The following is an 18183-nucleotide window of genomic DNA, read 5'->3' as shown; positions in this document are numbered from 1 at the left end:
TATTTTTTACTCTTAAATGTGGTAGGTGTTTGGTAACTGAGTAGGTGGATTGGGAGTTTTATTTGGTGGCAGGGGCAATGTAGTTATAGACTGAGTGTTTGAGGGAAGGTAATGAGAGTGTGCAGTGAAAATGGTTGGGCGTTATCACTGTGAAGCCTTGGTAGGAGGTAACGTGAGAAAGAAGTATGCAGGTAAGGAATGTAATCATGTTGGGTAAAAGCATGACTGCTTCAAATTTCAGAAGTGAGCTAAGATGGTGGGAGGGGGGTGAAAGGGGAGGAGAATTATAGTGGTCTGGCCTAATTGATTTGAGTTTAAGGGAGGGGTTTTAGCTTAGAATAAGTGTAGAGGTAACGGGGGTGGGTGAGATTTGGGGGCAGGGAGGGGCACGTAGTGAGCAGAGCGGTGCTTAGGCTTAAACCCCAAAGATTGCAAGGTAAGTGTGTAACACTTCGTCAGTACTGTATTTTAGTTGTTTTTTATTGTTAGCCAAATTATTAGGATTTAGTAGGGAAATTCTGGGCTGGTAACGCAGGTAAGTGGAGGGAGGGGGGTTTAGTTAGATAGGGAAGGGCTCAGCGTTGGTCCGCTTGAGTGTGTTCGATCCTTACAGTACAAAGTATAATGATTATAACACATGCATTTTTTTCCTGCTTGATGTTATATTTTGTTTTTCAGTTATTGAGTATCCCTGAGGCAGAGTTCGCCAGGTTACAGGCCCATAGGTGTTGATGGACAGGGGTTAAGTAAGCCAGGCAAGTAGGATGGAAAGAAGTGCTGAACCACTCGATCAGGCTGCAGATTTGATCTATCAAATTTGATCAAATGTATACTTTGGTACAACAAGCTTGCTTTACAAATACTCAAAGCAATCCACCTTTCAATTGTACAGTAGCTTATCACGACAGCAGAACTTCCTTTCAATTGTACAGCAGCTTATCACGACAGCAGAAATTCCAGGTATGACGACATCTTCTGCAGCTCTGGTGTCACATGTGTGATGAGCTTTGTAGATTCACAAATTAAATGGTCTACTCATCACAGCAGCTTACAACGGCAATGTTAACTATTCTATGCTGTTTACTCAGTTTTTAGACAACACATAATTTTGCTTTCAGGATCTGATGCACTCATTTACTGTAGCACAGAATAACTCCTCACCTATACTGTATCAACTTTAAATTTAGAAGTAAAATCACAGATGTTCTGAACAGCAAAAAAAGCAGCTACCTTTAACATGTACAATGTAACTAACATCTGAGACCATTAATTAAACCATTTAGCATTATGCAAAATGATCTGAGGCAATTGCTTTTGCAGTATAAGAAGTGGTTATCAAGTAGAGATATTCCAAATTTCAATCAACCCCCCCCCACCATCTACAACTCAAATGCTTTTCTCTTTACACAAATAAGGGCACGAAATCTACATATTTTGCCCATATAAATATCCTTGTCATGCTAGTGCTGTTGATATATATGTCTGGATGACAATTTGTGTGTACTTTACTGATTTTCTTTAAACTGTAATTATTTCTTGTTTTGCCTAAAACTGAAGAGTCGACACAGACATCACCCTGTCAATTGTGGTCTTAAAATGCATAAATGCATGCCTTACCTTGTACAACCTTTACATTGAAGCGCAACCTTCGCAGAGCTTCCTCGGGGTTATAGTTGCATTTAACAAGCTCATACAGTGCCTAGAAAAAGAGGCAAAGCATTTATTTGTAAGAATATAGAAGTCTGACCACGAACAAATCCTTAGAAAAGCATACAACTCAGAGAACTCACTGGCAAAACTCAAATGTGATGGTAGCATGTGCACGACTTGCACTGTGTGAAAAAGTGCAGTTTTCTGTTTCACATCAAAACCAAACTATATACTATGACAAGAGGCACTACAGTGTACTGCACCGTTCACCAAAATGTCAACATATTCATTGCTGCCACTCCTCCACCGTTTTGCAGTGCTGAAAGTATCATTAGGAAGTCTACTGTACATCAGCCCTCATTCACTCAGACTACGTAATCCAGGCAATAGAATGAAAAGACTGTCACTTGTTCTAATGTACTTTCCCGTATAAAAACAAAAGTGCATGTCTGCTTGATGACCTAGTCAAAACTGACATGATATAAACATAAAGTACCAGACCGCATTTTGCGATCACTCTATTAACAGAGTGACCTATGGTTCAAAACCACTGGTCAAAAGCCAGCATCAAGCTGAACATTTTACCTGTTCATTGTCTTTCACCTCAAATTGCTCCGGTATGCTTTCACTGTCACACTCTTCCCAATTACGTTTTGATGCTCGGTACAGAAACTCTTCCACTTCCTTTTCAGGCATGACATGTGGATCCCACAGGAGTTGGTCCTCGATGTCATTGGCTAAAAAATAAATAAAATAACATGAAGTTAAGCAGTCCAGACTAGCTGGCATTGGGGGAAGCAGTCTGCATCAGAACAAGTGCGCTGCATGTGGTACTAATTTCTCTCTCTCTAGTTCTAAACTTTCTTCACTTTCAGTTCCTAGGTTTGACCTTTGACCTCCTCTTGAATTCATTTTCTTTTCTGAGGACTCCTTCCCAGTGTGGATAGCCTCTATGATGCTCAAGTTCAAACATGGACCTCAAATATTAAAAAAAACGAATGTAGCCTAATAACGTTTTAAGATTCAATACTCTTGGTAACAGTTTGTGACTGGTATACTAAGACAAGAGGCTCCCTCTTGTTAAAAGTGAATAACACACAAATACATTTTAAGACCAGAGCACTGAAGTTCCACTTCTTCTCTGCCAAGAGAGAGAGATATGAGGCATTCATTAGCCCCAGTCAATCCAACTTCTTCCAACAAGAAATCAGGCATACAATGGTCAGCACAAATGGGTTACTAATGTCAGCATTCTTCACCAGAGGGTCATATGCGATTGCCACTAACCAACCCTTCCATCCCACAATGAGCTAGATGATGCCAATAAACTTGTCCTCATTACAATGGAGACAAATGTCAGCACTGTCTTTGGTTCCCCTGTAGGTGAAGGGTAAAAATTAATTTGTCAATATCTTCATTTTTGCCCTCTCCAGACCAGACTGCTATCATTCTTCCCAAGCAAGGGCCACATGTGTATCTGTCACTAATGCAACCCTCTACTGTACAAGGTGAAACATGTGGTATTCAGTAATCTTCTCCCTCTAGAGGCAAGACATGTAATGGTTAGAAACCCATCCCTTGACTAGGGTGTTAAACAAGGACTGGTCATTACCCATACCCTTCTTAAACCATGGAATTAGGTGTTGTGGTCTCTACTCCCCTTTAATGATCCAACATAAAAAACATCACAAATCTTATCCTGCTTCCATCAAGAACTGGATGTGGTCAACAGCCCTACCCCATGGCACACAGGTCAGACATAATGCAAACGCTAGCTAATCACCTCCCCACCACAATCAAGTGCACAGTCACTAATCCTGCACTTCTCAGAAATCAGAAACAAAGCAGTCGCTAATCCTACAACAAAATTCAGGGACATGGAAGTCAACACCATCCTGCAGTTGTCACTAACTACTCCCTCTTTAAAAAGGGTTAGACATGCAAGAGTCGAACTTACCTCTATCCCCCACTAAGGGGTGAGGGTGTGGGGGGGTCAAAAAATTTATACTCTTCAAAAAAGGTAACATACATGTGATCATTAACTCCACTACCTCCATTATGGACGAGACTCAAATGCTGTTAAAGTCATATCTGCTCTCCCCACCAAAGATCAGGACTATATGGCAGTCATTAACTCCAGCCTTCCAAAACCGGGGTTCAGAGCTACTGATCATTAAACTTGACCGCCCAATGAAGGCCAAACATGGTTAACTACCAAGACCACCTGCTCGCATCAGAGGTCAAATATTTATAAATCACCAACCACATCCAGAATAGTTGTCAACATTATGGTGGTTAATACTAGACTATCCCTCATCAGTATTTAGAAGCAGTGGTCATTTGCATCATCCATTCCCCAAGCAAGGATAAGGTGCGATCAAAGGCATTCATTCATGCAAGGGGTTCAGACAAATACAAAAACTTCTTTGCTTACCTAAAAAAGAGCTAGAGAGGTCATAGCTAATTACTACCCTCTCCCACCACAGATTACACATGGCTTCTAATGGTAACCATTTGAAATGTCAGGACCTGCTAAAGCGAGTCACAAAACATGGAGATTGAATGGCCAAAAACAGACTTACATAAACTTAAGTCTGAGATGGCCATTTCTCTGAGGTATGGCAATCTTGGAGTTGGTATATATACAAGTATGGGGGGAGGGGGCTTGCCCCACTGCAAAAGAGAAGTTTAAAGTACAGATATTTCAGATTTAACCATTTCCTGCATTTTCACTCTTTTGTTGACTTGTTAGTACTCGGCATTTCAAGTACCCACATTTCAATAGAGTCCCTTCCTAATTCCAATGATTCCTACCTAGAAGCTTGACAAGGCTAATCCCAAACTCCTCATCAAGATAAAGTATAGTAGCAATTAAACCTGTTCTCATCACATAAAGAACCAGATATGTGGTGGCCACTAACTTACATCCTCTCCCAAAACAGTTTAGATTATGTGGAAGTCACTAATGTTATTTGTTTATCAAAGGACTTGAAGCAACTGCTACCCACTTCTCCAGGAACAGATATAATTTGTAACCCATTAAGATTACGACCTGCAACATATGTGCTAGTCACAATCCTTCCCTCTTCCCAGCTGCAGACAGAAACTGTGGTAATAAACCATGCTAAACAGGCTGTCAGATGTAACAACCACAAAACCTCAGCCTTAACTCAAAAGATGACTAGTTATAAACCCTGCTCTCCTTCACCATGACTTAAACAATTAACCATTCCACCCTCTTCCAAAATAAAGGTCAGAAATGATGGTGCTTTCTTACCATCTCCCCTTCCTTGCTACAAAGATCAATGACAGTTTTGCAGATTCTCAGCCTTTCTCTCACTACCAGGCACTTTCAGCCAAGCCAACATTTGAACCTGGGTAACAAACATAGCTCTCAACTGTCCAAATTTTTTTCAGTAAGTCCAGATTTTTGCCTCATGTTTTTGGTCTGTTCCTCATAAAATTCATGGTTTTCTGTCAAATCACAGAGGACTGAAGTCACTAAATAATGACATGCATTTGAGTTTCAGATTTTACATCCTTCAAAAAATGCAAACTAACAAAACCTGTAACTCTAGCAACTAAGTTTGTAAGAGCAATATTAAAGCCTATCCCTATGTTTGACCCTTTGTCCCTCCGTTATTTTAGGCTTTGTCCAGATTTCTTGTCTTAAGAAGTTGAGAGGTATGGTAGAAAACATCTCAGGTAAATATCTGGTGCATCAACAGTCTAGCAAGGGGACTACATTTCTAAATGCTGCTTTAAAAGGTGACTTGAGAACATCAGTGACACTGCTAGAAAAGATGAATCTTAACATACATTGCCTGATACCAGGACAAATCAGCTCTCTAGCCTAGTCTCTTAAAACAGTCAACAGAAAGTTAAACAACCAGTCTCTAGGTTTACTAACATGCGAGTGATCTCGCATTTCTGAAACAAAGAATAAGTTATAAGAAGTGGCAAAGTCATTTCACTGGACTTACCTTTTTCACTCGGCTTCTCTCCAAGATATGGTGGGATAACTGCCTGATACTGAGGTCCTACCATCATGTCCTGCACAGGATAAAAGACAAGGAAGCTGTTAATCAAAAGCTGCCTTCAGTTTAACACTACTTTCAAGTTATTTAATTCAGAAAGCTTATGAAAAGGTGTAACAAGCAAAATTCTGCAGGCACAAAACTTGAAAATGACAGATGACTGGAGTCAAAGAATCGCTCCTTCCACATCCCATGTCAGAAACAGAACCGTCACAAATAAAAGACGGTTCGTATCAGCTTCTGCTTAATGTGATTATGCCACAAGCTGATTTAGCATTACTAGAGATTACATTTAACTACACTTACAGCTCTGCCCACAGCTAGGGCCTAGCAGTTTCTATAAAAATGCAACTTACAATTTCTTTAGATTCTAGTGCATAGTCAAAGACAATAAAGGGATAATGAATGATCAACTGTGGTTCATGTTTAATTTTTGTGGTGAGAGTGTCATTAATGAAATGTGGTACTCTATCAAAGGTCATTTAAGGAATGGCATTTTGCGTTAACATGTCTGTAAAATAAGAGCCCCACTTGTTTACTGGGGTTCATATCCCCTGGCTACACAATGTAATGCATGAGTATAGTCTTAACCATCCTTTTTAAAATTAACACTATACTCAGAAGATACAAGGAATATGATACTTCTTTTACAATAAACAAACTGTGCTGGAAAGTCCTATTACTCTCCAGGTTGCAGCAAAACTTGCATGGCAAAATCATTTTAAGCAGCACTTAGAACCTGCAATGATGTGACAGGAATAAAACATCACCATAGTACACATCTAACACTAAGAATGGTAAAGATAAAAAGGAGAGGGACATTTATATAATCCAGATCTTCCCATAATGAGCATTAATTAACCACTTCCCCAGACTCCCAGCACAAAGGACCCATGACAGGAAAACCTCAGTTATAGCTATTTAAGAATCTGAAAGGCGTAGCTTCATGTGGAAACCTTCCAAGATAAGGCTTCTGCACTGTACTAATCCTGAGTTTTAGGGATGCTTACCAGACGCCTAACTAGAAGCATGCTTCCTTGACAAACAAAACCAAGCCTTGGCTACTCAAACTACTAGGTAGGTAAGTAGGTGACAAATAAGAATCCAACCCAGTAATGTGGGTGAAAATGACACTGCAAAGGCTAAGAAAGTACATGACAAAACAGACCACGATAACGACCTAGACTGTTGTGCTTTAGTAACTAATGACAATCCACTCTATTGTGGTAAAGAACAAATGAAAAACAGTAAAGAAAAAACAAACATTAACAAACAATACCTTTACCAAGTACCTCAAGAAATAATGTGGCAAAGACATTTGCAAAACATGCTGAAATAATCTTCCAGCACAGACGCAGCACAGTCCAGTATTAGAAAACAAAAATCTCTCATGGCTGAGTAAAACATGCTAGACAAAATGGATGGGCTATAAAACCTCACCTTGTTACAGTCATCTGCCATGGACTCATCTTCTGACGACAACTTGTTCTCCCCGTCATATGCATCACATGGTGAGAGAGAAAATTCCTTCTCTTCAACAATGAGTGAGTTTGCTTTAGAAAGAAAGAAAAAAAAAGTACTTTGATACTGTAATTAGGTAACAGTAGCATTAGAAAACATTTACCGGAAGAAAACTCTGAAGCTAGGGTAGCACCATTACCAAAAAAACGGATGGGACGGAATGTTGATATTCAGATTTGCAGACTGGCCTCCCCATTAATAAAACTGCTTATTCCTTAGTAAATATACAGATATGTCTACATTCCGACACAGGTCAAAAGAGCAATGCTCTTCTACCAACAGGCCAGCCAATGATAATTTCACTACATCCATAGTTCCATCAACATTTTTCTATATAAAACATATAATTTAGTGCATCTGTCATCAAAGTGGACAAATGAAAACATATTAATTTTTTTTTTGTATTACGGAGTAGTTTTTTCTTCCCATCACCATGATACCTAGGTGACTACCACAACTTCAGGTTTTGGGGAAGCCAGCACTATGCAGGACTGGAGAATTAACTAACTAAAGCCATTCAAACAGAATGCTTCAAGCTGGCCATTTAAGTACTTAGGTCACTTTAGGGATATTTGCACTGCATGCCAATACTACCTGGTTATGCAGCACCAGATAACACTAAAGGCTGCTAAAAGAGAATTCACACACCTCCTCCCCTCAGTGAAAGGATTACAAAGATGTTTAAAATACCTCAGATGGCCCTCCTGCTCCTGTGTTTCTATTCCAAAATGAGTTATTGTCTGTGTAGGTAGGCAACTTGCACTGAACCAGTGGGACAGCTCACCCCCCTTGGAATAGAAATACTAATGTTATTCAGCAAAACAGCCATAACTATAAAAGGAAGAAGGAACCCTAAAGAACAGCCCAGTTGCGACACTGGATGAGATACAATTAAAGGTTACTCATAAAAACAGAGTGAGAAAAAAGTAGTTACCCGAGGGTAGTGTGGGGTGGGGAACTGTGGGTTGGTCAGGATTCTGAAATATATGTTGGAAGTCTGTGAATGAAATATATGATGATAGTGGAATGCACTGTAAAAACAAGAGATTATGGGCTACCTTAACAAAACTGCCTGAAAACGGCATCATATTTTGTTTACTTGGAAAGATGGTGTCACAGTATTACACTCATTCACTAAACAGTAAGGCAGACACTCAGTCATGAAGACCTATAAAGTGTGGGCTACAAAGTACCACGGTGTCTACTGTGAGTATCAAAATCACAACACTACAAAGACTAGTACACAAAGTTCAAACTGCACCTTGGAAGATGAGACTTGCAGGTAAACACTGGATGTTTGAGTGGCTAGCTGTTCCAGTAGCACTGGCACATGTTGCTCCAGAAGGTCCAAATTCTGAACCAGCTTAGCATGCTTTTCCCTCTTGGAGGAACAAGGGTCTGCTTTCCTGGTACAGCAGCATGCTCTCAGTACAAAGCAGGCAAACTAACAGTACCAACTTTGGTTCCTTTTTTTTTTATAGCCTGAAGGAAACAGCATCTCATATTGGTTCCTGAGCATTGTTCTGACCAGTGGTATGACACTCAACATGCTCTTATGAGAAAGAGCCTACAGAGAGTCAAAAGGCACTGGGATCTTGGGCTCTATTCAGACCTCAAGAAGTGTGAGACTCTGTAAAAGGGGTGCATATGGAAGTTTGGAAAGTGAAAAGGTCAAAGAGGTACCCCAAGCCACTTTTAGGAAGCCTAGAGTGGGAGGTGCAGCCACAATTACCCACTCAAACATTCCATTTTCAACATATGGGATTCCTGCTGCAGTAGTACTGACTAATGGGATGATTCTCAAAGCTCACAAGGTTTGAGAAGAAGAAGAATTCTGTGCAGTGGGTTGCAGAAGATTTCATAAGATGGCCACAGCAAACCAAGCACTAGCTCTAGCAGTGATGAGCAGCTTGTAATATGTTTTGGGCAGGTGTGGACAGAGGACCAAGTTGCAGCTTTTAGTATGGACTGCACACTCAAACCCTCTCTGGAAAACTGAGCCCCTGGTAGAGTTGAGAACAAATGTGCTCTTTGAGCTTCTTCCCATAAGCGGAGTAGCAGGATGAGGTACAGTGCATCAGCCACTTGGAAAATGCTTGCAAACTGGCCTCACTTCACTTTCGGCCAAACATGATGCAAAATTTTTCTTCACTTCTAATATTTTTCATTCTGACTAAATAATATATCTGTTACCTATGCACACCACCAGAATGCAAAATTCTCTTGCTCATGTTCCAAGAAAAAGCCTAGTAAATATATAGACAAGTTTAAAAAACTTCTATCACAATTTCAGACAATAGAAACTAATGCCATCAGGCTGACTGTCCTGAAACAAACACCAAAAAGGCTCTTTGCAAGAGTACTTGCAGTTCTGAAATCCTCCTAACTGATGCAATAACAATCAAAAGGGCCATTTTCCATTTCAGAAATTTTAGGTGTGAAGTTGCTGCTGCTTCAAATGGTAGTGTTAATTTTTCAAACACAAAGTTAAGGTCCTGTGGAGAAATAATACCATTTGTAGACCGTCTCAGATGCAGTGCCCCCCTTAAGGAACTGTTTCACTGGCTGTAGATACTTAATGGTAGATGTTGATTCTATAGGCATGAAGGTTGTCAGACATACATTCATTGAGACATATGACACAGCTTTCTCTTGAATAGCTCAGAAAGATATTGCAAAATCAACAAGACTAAAGTCAAGAAAGAGTTTTGATTCTTCCTTTGGCAAAAGAGGGAAAGACTCTTCCATTTGGCTGAGATTTCTTGGTTGCAAGCTTTCCAACTTTCCTCATGAAATTTAACATGTTCACTGTTAAAAGTGTGTCCAAAAGGGAGTAACATAATATCTTGTTAGCAGCAGGGTCCTCAGCTCTATATTTTTCAGGGTTGCGTTAAGAGATCTACTCACAGAGACAGCATTAATGGTCCTACTTTATAAATTTCTAAGACAATTGAGAACCATTGCTGCCTAGCTCAAAAGGGTGCTATCAGTAACTTCTCTGCTACCCCCTAACACTTCTAATTACCCGATGGAGTAAATGGGCTGAAGAGAATGCATATAGAAACACACGCCCAGCTGATGCTCAGGCCATGCACTGCCCAAGCCTCTTTGTCTGGTACTCTGGTGTATAACTGAGTTGTCTGTTGCTCAGAAAAGCAAGAATGCCTATTTCTGGTGCTCTCCACCTGCTGGCTAGGTATGAGAATACATATTCCCATCAAGTGCCAATTGTTGGAATCGGTCTATAATCTGATCCACTAATGTATTTTGCTGCAATGGGATGCAGAGTACCTTTAGGTTCATGTCCAACTCTAGGGTTATTTCCCAAGCAGTTATCACCAGCCTGCAAAGAGAATAATACAGTCTCTCCCTGCATATGTAACATCAGGGTTGTGTTGCCAGTGACCACCTGGAACACTTCACGTTTTCACACTGGTCTGAATGCCTTTAGTGCCTGGGCATCTGTTACTTTTATGTTGATATAGGTTTCAGTTTGGGGGCAACTTCAATTGCTCTGGAATTTTAGCCTCTGAGTAATTTCCTCATAAGGCACCTATGAGGAAAGATTGGTTCACAGGGAGCTGTCTGAACAGACACCCTTGTTTTATCAAACCTAATTTAGCCACTATTCTAATTATTTCAAGACAGAATGAGGACACTGCCCCATCAGGTGTTCAAGAGATACCACCACAGCTCTGACACATGTGGGTTTGCAAAGTGTACCATCAAGATTGAAGCAGTCATGAAACCCAGAGCCCTTTGAAATTCCCTCACTGCACAGGAACTTTACTGAGAGAAGTTCAGAAAACAGGTTTTTAGGAAATTCCACCTTGTCCTGCTGGAGGAAGGCCCACTGGCTGATGTAGGCACAGTGTTCCCACAAATAATCACGTTTTGGAGGCTAGTATGTTTGACTTGGGTAAGCTGATAAAATCTCCCAAAGTTTGGAAACAATCTATAGTAAACGGCAGTTCACTTTTTCCCTCCCACAACTGTTCCTAAATCAGCTTTCACTGCAACTAGGCACTCTTCAAAGATCTTCGGGTTCATTAGTTACTCTACAGGGCATGCAGGTAAAATGACAATGGGCATCCCTACCTTGAACCTGAGAACATATCTTTGGCACCTGAGAATAGGAATTTATTTATTTCGATATTTGCTGACCGTGAAAGTCCGACTGGGTCAGGAACCCATTTTCAGAGGAGGCCCTGGGAGAAAAAAGCTCCACAAACAAAAATACAAATGGCAAAACTATATATGACAACGAAAAATACAGAGTTAGCAAATTTACAAGTGAAGTGTAGCTTACCTGTTATAAGGTAAGTGTATCGACAGACAACTGGCAGACATTTACAACAGAAATCATAGCAAAACAATAAGTACGGTGATATGAGCTAAATACATTTAGTTCTGTCAACTGCAATTCTTTTATGTAGATTACTGGTAAGCATGGCCAGCATATACACTGATTGTCATTTACAGAAATTACGATTATTATACAGGCTGCAGGTATGCCATTAAAAGGGGTTATAAGAGATAAATTAACTAATATATATCATTAAGACTAGCAGATAATATAGAGAGAGAAATGGGGAGCTTAATATTTGAAGCAGGCGTCAATAGTTCTTGCTGCTAGGTCCATTGACGGGGTGGGTGAGGGTGAGACGAAAGCAATGGTAAAATAAAGTAGTAAGGAAAGGGTAGGTAGAGCCAGGGAGCGTCTGTGGGGGAGATGGTATAGAAAAGTGGGGTGGGGGACGTAGGTTACTAGGCTGTACTGAAACAGGGGCAGGTATTTGTAACTTGGAGGTGATTTTTTAGGTTGAGTTTGAAATTCTTGTGATTTGTTATTGCTCTGATGTTTGGTGGTAAGGCATTTCAGAGTTTTGCTACAGTGTAAGAGTATAGACACTGTACAACTTTTTTGTTAGGTCTGTGTAGGGTTACTAGTTGCTTGTGTTCAGAGCGGAGGATCCTGGTGGGTATGTAAGTTTGGAGGAAAGAGTTGAGTGCGGGACAGTTTTTGGGTTGATATACAATTCTGTGTACCATACTGAATTGTAGTTGGGTCTAAACAGGTGTAGAAGTTTCAACCAATTGAGGGCACTGAAGGCTGTGCAGTGGTGTGTGTTACGGGGTGCGTTGATAGTAAATTTAGCAATTTTATTACAGCAGGACTCAAGTTTGTTTTTTAGGGTAATCTGAGTGCTTGCCAAAATGGGTGCACCACAGAGTTGAGAGGGGAGTAGGTAAGTAGTGGCTAGGATGGTTTTGGTGTATGAGTTCATCAAGTTTTTGTCATTAGACCATTCCTAGTTTATGAACATTTTTGACTGCATTGTGGATACGTAGATCAAAAGAGAGCCTATGGTGTATGGTTACTCCCATTAGTTTGGCATGAGAGAGGATTTTTATTTGGGTATTATTTAGTGAAGTGTTAAAGTCGACTCAGAGATTTTTGGGTGCAAAGAGGAGGAGTTTGGTTTTATATAGGGGTTAGTAGGAGCTGTGCATTGTTTAGCAAAATCTCTATGGAAGTGAAGGCAGTTTGGGTTAGATGTAGAAGGTGCTTGAAATTGTTGGAGGAGATAATATTGGAATCATTGGCATACTGGATTAGGGAGTTTTGGTGGAAGGCAGTGTGAAGGTTAACAAAGATGTTGAATAGTAATGGTCCGAGAATGGACCCTTGCGGTACTCCTGTGTTATTAGGTAGATAGTTGGGACAGGGCTCCCTGCCATTTTACGCATTTATTAGGTAGCTGCTGAACCACTGTTGAGTTGTAGAGGAAAGGCCAAGGGTAAAGATTTATTGTAATACTGGGTGGGAAACAGTATCAAAGGCCTTGAATAGATCCAGTATTACTGACGTTAGTAATCCAGCATCCCTGGCTTTACTGATTGTATCTGAATGAAATTAATGCAGTAGTACTATGTGAGGGTCTGAAACTGTGCTACAGTATCAGCGGCGTATTTTAAGTACTCTGGTGGGAGGTTGCCAGCAGAGGGAGAACAGGGTTTTAGTTTAAGTAGCAGCCTGTGTATGTGGTGGGTGGGTACTTGTTGAAGAGACAGGCAAGGAAGATGCTGGTCAGTTAACGTTTTGCCCTGTGGAAGAAAGGAGGTTGAGGTGGATTGTTTAGTATTGGTTTGTGAGGGGCTGGGATTCGGGTTAGAGTATGAGGGGTAGTTGTGAGGGATGAGTAAACTGAGTATACTGTCTATAAAATGTGTGATGAAAGTTTTTGCTATTTGGGATGGGGTTTTGTCGGTGGCAGGGGATGGATTTCCTTTGGTCCCAGGGATAAGGAGATAGGAAATGGTATGCCAAAATTTTTTTTGGTTGTTTTTCTGGGAAGTTAGCTGGTGGGAGAAGTATTGCTTCTTATCCTTGTTTATAATTTTATTTATTTATTTATTGATTGACATTTGTTAACCGGGTTTGTTCAGCTGGGGCAGAGACCCATTTTCAGTGGAGACCCGAGGAGAAAAGCTCCAGTGAGAGACAGTTTAAAATGCACAGAAGTTCAGTTTACAGTACATAAAATTTCAATTAGCAATACATAACAGTTCACAGCGTAAGATACAAAAATTAGTAAGGTACATCAGATCAGGAGATGTATACACTTTTTTTTGTGGTACATGTTCAGCAATACAGCTGTCAGAGCAATCCAAAAGTTTTGAAGTGATGGAGTATGGAGTGTGTTAAGGAAGTAGCATTTTAGGAATAGTACAGATGTGAGAGATGAAAAAAACACATGTATAAGGTGTAAAGGGTTGTGGGAAGTATAATAAGATGCTAAGGCAATATGAGGGAAAATTTGGAAAAAGATTAGGATAAGCAATATGAGGGAAAAATTGGAAAAGATTAGGATAAGGGGCTGTACTGGAGCTAGGTAGGGTTGTGACAGGTACCAGCTTTGGTGTTCAGTAGTAAAAGACTAGTCTGAGTTCTTTTTTAAAGTGTATAGGGTGGTAATGTTACAGCACTTATCACTTTTGTGCAGGGGGTTATGTTTTTTTTTCTCCATAGGGTGGCGATGTAGGATTCTGAGATGGATTGGTTGATAAGTATGCTGACTGGATAAGCTGTAGTGTCAGCAGCGTACTTAAAGTATTCTGGTAGAAGGTGGTAGCAGAGGGAGAACAGGGTATTTTTTTTCTTGGTTGCGCAAGTATTTATATTTTTTGGTAGTTTAGATCATTTTTGGTTCTATGCCATTCTTGCCAAGCTTTAGCCCTTATTACTTGTAAGTTTTTGGTAGGTTTGGCTAACCAGGGAGCATGATTAGATTTTATTCATTTTGAGTACAGTGGAGCTAGGTTAAGGGTATAGAAGAATATTTTGTTGACGTGGTTGATGGCACCATCTAAAGAAAGAGTTTTTAATATGGACCAGTTTACTGATTTTAGAACAGAGTTAAATTGGTGTTGGTTGAAGTTAGGTTGCATGAGGTTTTACAGGTGTGGTTTTTGTTGGTGTGGGTCTTGGTTCTGTTTGTGTAGGCGGGTAAGTGGTCACTTAAAACATTTGGAAGGGTCCTGGAGTTGGAGTATTTGAGGGGATCTGAAACTAGGATCCAGTCGAGGTTAGATCCTTGGTTGTTAATTTTTTTAATTCTAGTAGGGCCAGAGATAAGCTGAGTAAAACCATGCAGGTTTATGCTTTTGGTGGGGTAGTCGGACTTCAGGCTTTACCAGTTTATGTCGGTGTCCCCTATGATGATGGGTTCATTGAATATGTTTTGTGATATCCAAGATAGGATGTCTTCCAGTATAGGAATGTAATGGTGGTGCTGCGGTAGCGTTGTCGCCTCACAGTAAGACGCTGTCCGGTTCGATTCTCAGCAAAAGCGTCTTCTCCGTGGAGACGTGCTTGAATGGGTGTACCTTCGTTGAAGGTTGTGCGTCAGGCCTGGCAAGTTGGTATGTAAAAATCTACTGCCAATCTTTAGCGGACCGGAGTTCCGCTGTGGCGACCCCTAACCGGGAAAAGCCGAAAGACACAAACATTCCCTAGTGAGATATATAGGACTGTGATACACAGTTGTTTGGTGCTACTGATTTTTAAGGAGGTTGAGGATTTCAGCAATAGAATATGCAGGCATTCATCCTTCTACAGTTACCATCAGTGTACAGGGGACAGGATGGGTAAGATGGCCTTGCAAGGTCAGTATCTAGATCTTTATAAAGGTATTTAATTTGGAAAGGTCAAAAACTAGTCTACTGGTTTTACCTCTCCTTGAGGCAGAAGTCTGTTTATAAAAAGTAGCAATAGCTTTATGTTCGTTTGGTACTTGGTGGCATGCCTATAGATTTTAGTTTTGACAGGAAAAAAAGGCTTTTAACCATGGATTAATACTTGTAGGACATACCTGCCTTTGGTAATGGCTTCCCAAATTCCAAAGAACTCTGCAAGTCTGACAAATCTTGTATGATTGTTGAGCTGGAGTTGGAGACCTGACTTTGAGAAAGGGGAAGAATGGAGTACTCAGGGCTGCATCCTTTCTGGAGTGAGACACTGAGGGCCCAGAGGCTTCCCCTTCAGGTCTTTCTGCCACTACTGTTTTTTTCTTGTTATTTGCCCGTTCGCCTCTTCAACTTATTTACATTGCCCTAATGGCAGTAGGGCCAACTCTTACAAGGATAATTTGTCATATCTTAGTATTTGAGGAATGAAACATTAGTTTACAGACTAGTCACATGGTCTTACCCTTTCCTTCTACTCTTTAAAACACTTCTGCTTCTAGAAGCCCAAACAGCAGGTCCTTAGCTAAAAGGACATTCAGAAGTTGTGTCTTTGTGGATTTAGAGAAAGCATATGACAGAGTGCCTAGAGAAGAGTTGTAGTATTGTATGAGGAAGTCGGGAGTGTCAGAGAAGTATGTAAGAGTGGTACAGGATATGTACGAGGGTAGTGTGACAGTGGTGGGGTCTGCGGTGAGAGTGACAGATGCGTTTAAGGTGGAGGTGGGATTACATCAATGATCAGCTCTGAGTCCTTTCTTATTTGCAATGGTGATGGACAGGTTGACAGATGAGATCAGACAGGAGTCCCCGTAGACAATAATGTTTGCAGATGACTTTGTGATCTGTAGTGAGAGTAGGGAACAGGTGGAGACGACCCTGGAGAGGTGGAGATATGCTCTAGAGAGAAGATGAATGAAGGTCAGCAGGACTAAGACAAAATATATGTGTGTGAATGAGAGGGAGGACAGAGGAATGGTGAGGATGCAGGGAGTAGAGGTGGCGAAGGTGAATGAGTTTAAGTACTTGGGATCAACAGTTCAGAGTAATGGTGAGTGTGGAAGAGAGGTGAAGAAGAGAGTACAGGCAGGATGGAGTGGGTGGAGAAGAGTGTCAGAAGTGATTTGTGACAGACGAGTACCAGTAAGAGTGAAAGAGAAGGTCTACAAGATGGTAGTAAGACCAGCTATGTTATATGGGTTGGAGACAGTGGCATTGGCAAAAAGGCAGGAGTCAGAGCTTGACGTGGCAGAGTTGAAGATGTTAAGATTTGCACAGGGTGTGATGAGGATGTACAGGATTAGAAATAAGTATATTAGAGGGTCAGCCCAGGTTGGAAGGTTTGGAGACAAAGCCAGAGAGGCAAGATTACGTTGGTTTGGACATGTGCTGAGGAGGGATGCAGAGTATATTGGGAAAAAGATGCTAAGGATGAAGCTGCCAGGTAACAGGAAAAGAGGAAGGCCTAAGATAAGGTTTATGGATGTGGTGAGAGAGGACATGCAGGCGGTTGGTGTAACAGAACAAGATGCAGAGGACAGGAAGAAATGGAAACAGTTGATCTGCTGTGGCGACCCCTAACGGGAGCAGCCGAAAGAAGAAGTTGTAGTAAGACATCCCCCAGCAGGGGGTAAATTCTCAAAAAGGCATAGCCTCCAGGCCCATGGGATCAAAGCAGTATGTCTGAACATCCAAATCCTCTTTAGCTTAACAGTTAAAGTGAAAATTCACTTTGCATAAGGTATTACTAAATGAGTTGTCTTCTGTGGGGGATGCAGTGAACAATGACTATGAAGCAAGCACTGAAGAGGCAATGTGGGAAATCATATGAGTGGCATCAGCCATATCTTTCACCTCTATGTCCAAAGAGGGCTCCCCGCCTCTATTTCAACAAAGCGAACTCCAAGAAACTAATGATTTGGTCCATAGTAGGCTGCATACATTTTATAAATTGTAGGATACCCTGGGCTAAGCTGAAACAATCCTAGAAGCCTGGAAATGGGGGTCAGGAGGGCCATACTATTGACAGATGCACAAACAATTGCAGGGAGCTCAACTGGGTGGACATCATATGTTTAGACATATCAGTCTACTTCACATGGACTACTGCCTCAGAAGTCTGGATCTGCAGATGGATTTCCTTGACTGCACCTCTTTGTGGACAAGCTCAAAAGGGATTCCATCCTCCCCTTCACAGACAATGAAATAGGTGCTGGAGGGAAACACCTGCAAAGGGGCATACAGAATGATATCTGCTAGGAGAACTTTGGCTTACGAGGATGTGCCAGCTTCCAAAGGCATGGTGGTGTCCATAGAAATACCCTAACAGCCTTTGATAATGCTGATGTTCGGAAAGGAGGACACAAAACACCTCAGTTGACCTGGCACCCACCAGCTGAGAAGGGGCTGCAGGACCTGAAAAAGCATCTCCTGTTTCTCTTTTTTCCTTTTCTTTTTGTGAGCTTTGGGTGGTAAGCAGAAGGCAAACAGAGCCTTAAGCCTTCTAGACAGCTCTTCAATGGAATGCTCTCTTCTCCTGATCATCTCATGACTAAAACCCTGTCAAATGCCACGGTAAGAGATGCTATGCTTGGGTCACAGCCAGAAGACACCCTGTGTGTCGACAACCTTGCACAGAATCAGTCTATTCCATGCATATTTCTTAGACTTTCCTTGAGCAAAATATTACAGCTGTCCAACTCCAGCAACTAAACAATAGAATAGGAAA

General features: G+C 41.1%; 1 protein-coding gene across 1 annotated transcript in view; it reads right to left on the bottom strand.

The window, feature by feature from the left end:
* The window catches only part of MIER2 (MIER family member 2), a 397788-nt gene that overhangs the window by 197352 nt on the left and 182253 nt on the right, over positions 1–18183 (bottom strand). The window contains exons 4-7 of the mRNA XM_044053751.1: positions 7128–7240; positions 5634–5703; positions 2236–2387; positions 1618–1699 (exon numbers count right to left, since the gene is read on the bottom strand). Coding sequence (XP_043909686.1) covers positions 1618–1699; positions 2236–2387; positions 5634–5703; positions 7128–7240 — 417 coding nt within the window. The remainder of the gene's footprint in view (positions 1–1617; positions 1700–2235; positions 2388–5633; positions 5704–7127; positions 7241–18183) is intronic.

This window comes from Protopterus annectens, chromosome 13.part0 (assembly GCF_019279795.1).
Source record: "Protopterus annectens isolate FY-2018-M chromosome 13.part0, PAN1.0, whole genome shotgun sequence".
In the NCBI taxonomy this organism is placed as follows: domain Eukaryota; kingdom Metazoa; phylum Chordata; order Ceratodontiformes; family Protopteridae; genus Protopterus; species Protopterus annectens.
The sequence above is the reverse complement of the archived record's forward strand: the minus strand, read 5'-3'. Positions and strand labels throughout refer to the sequence as shown.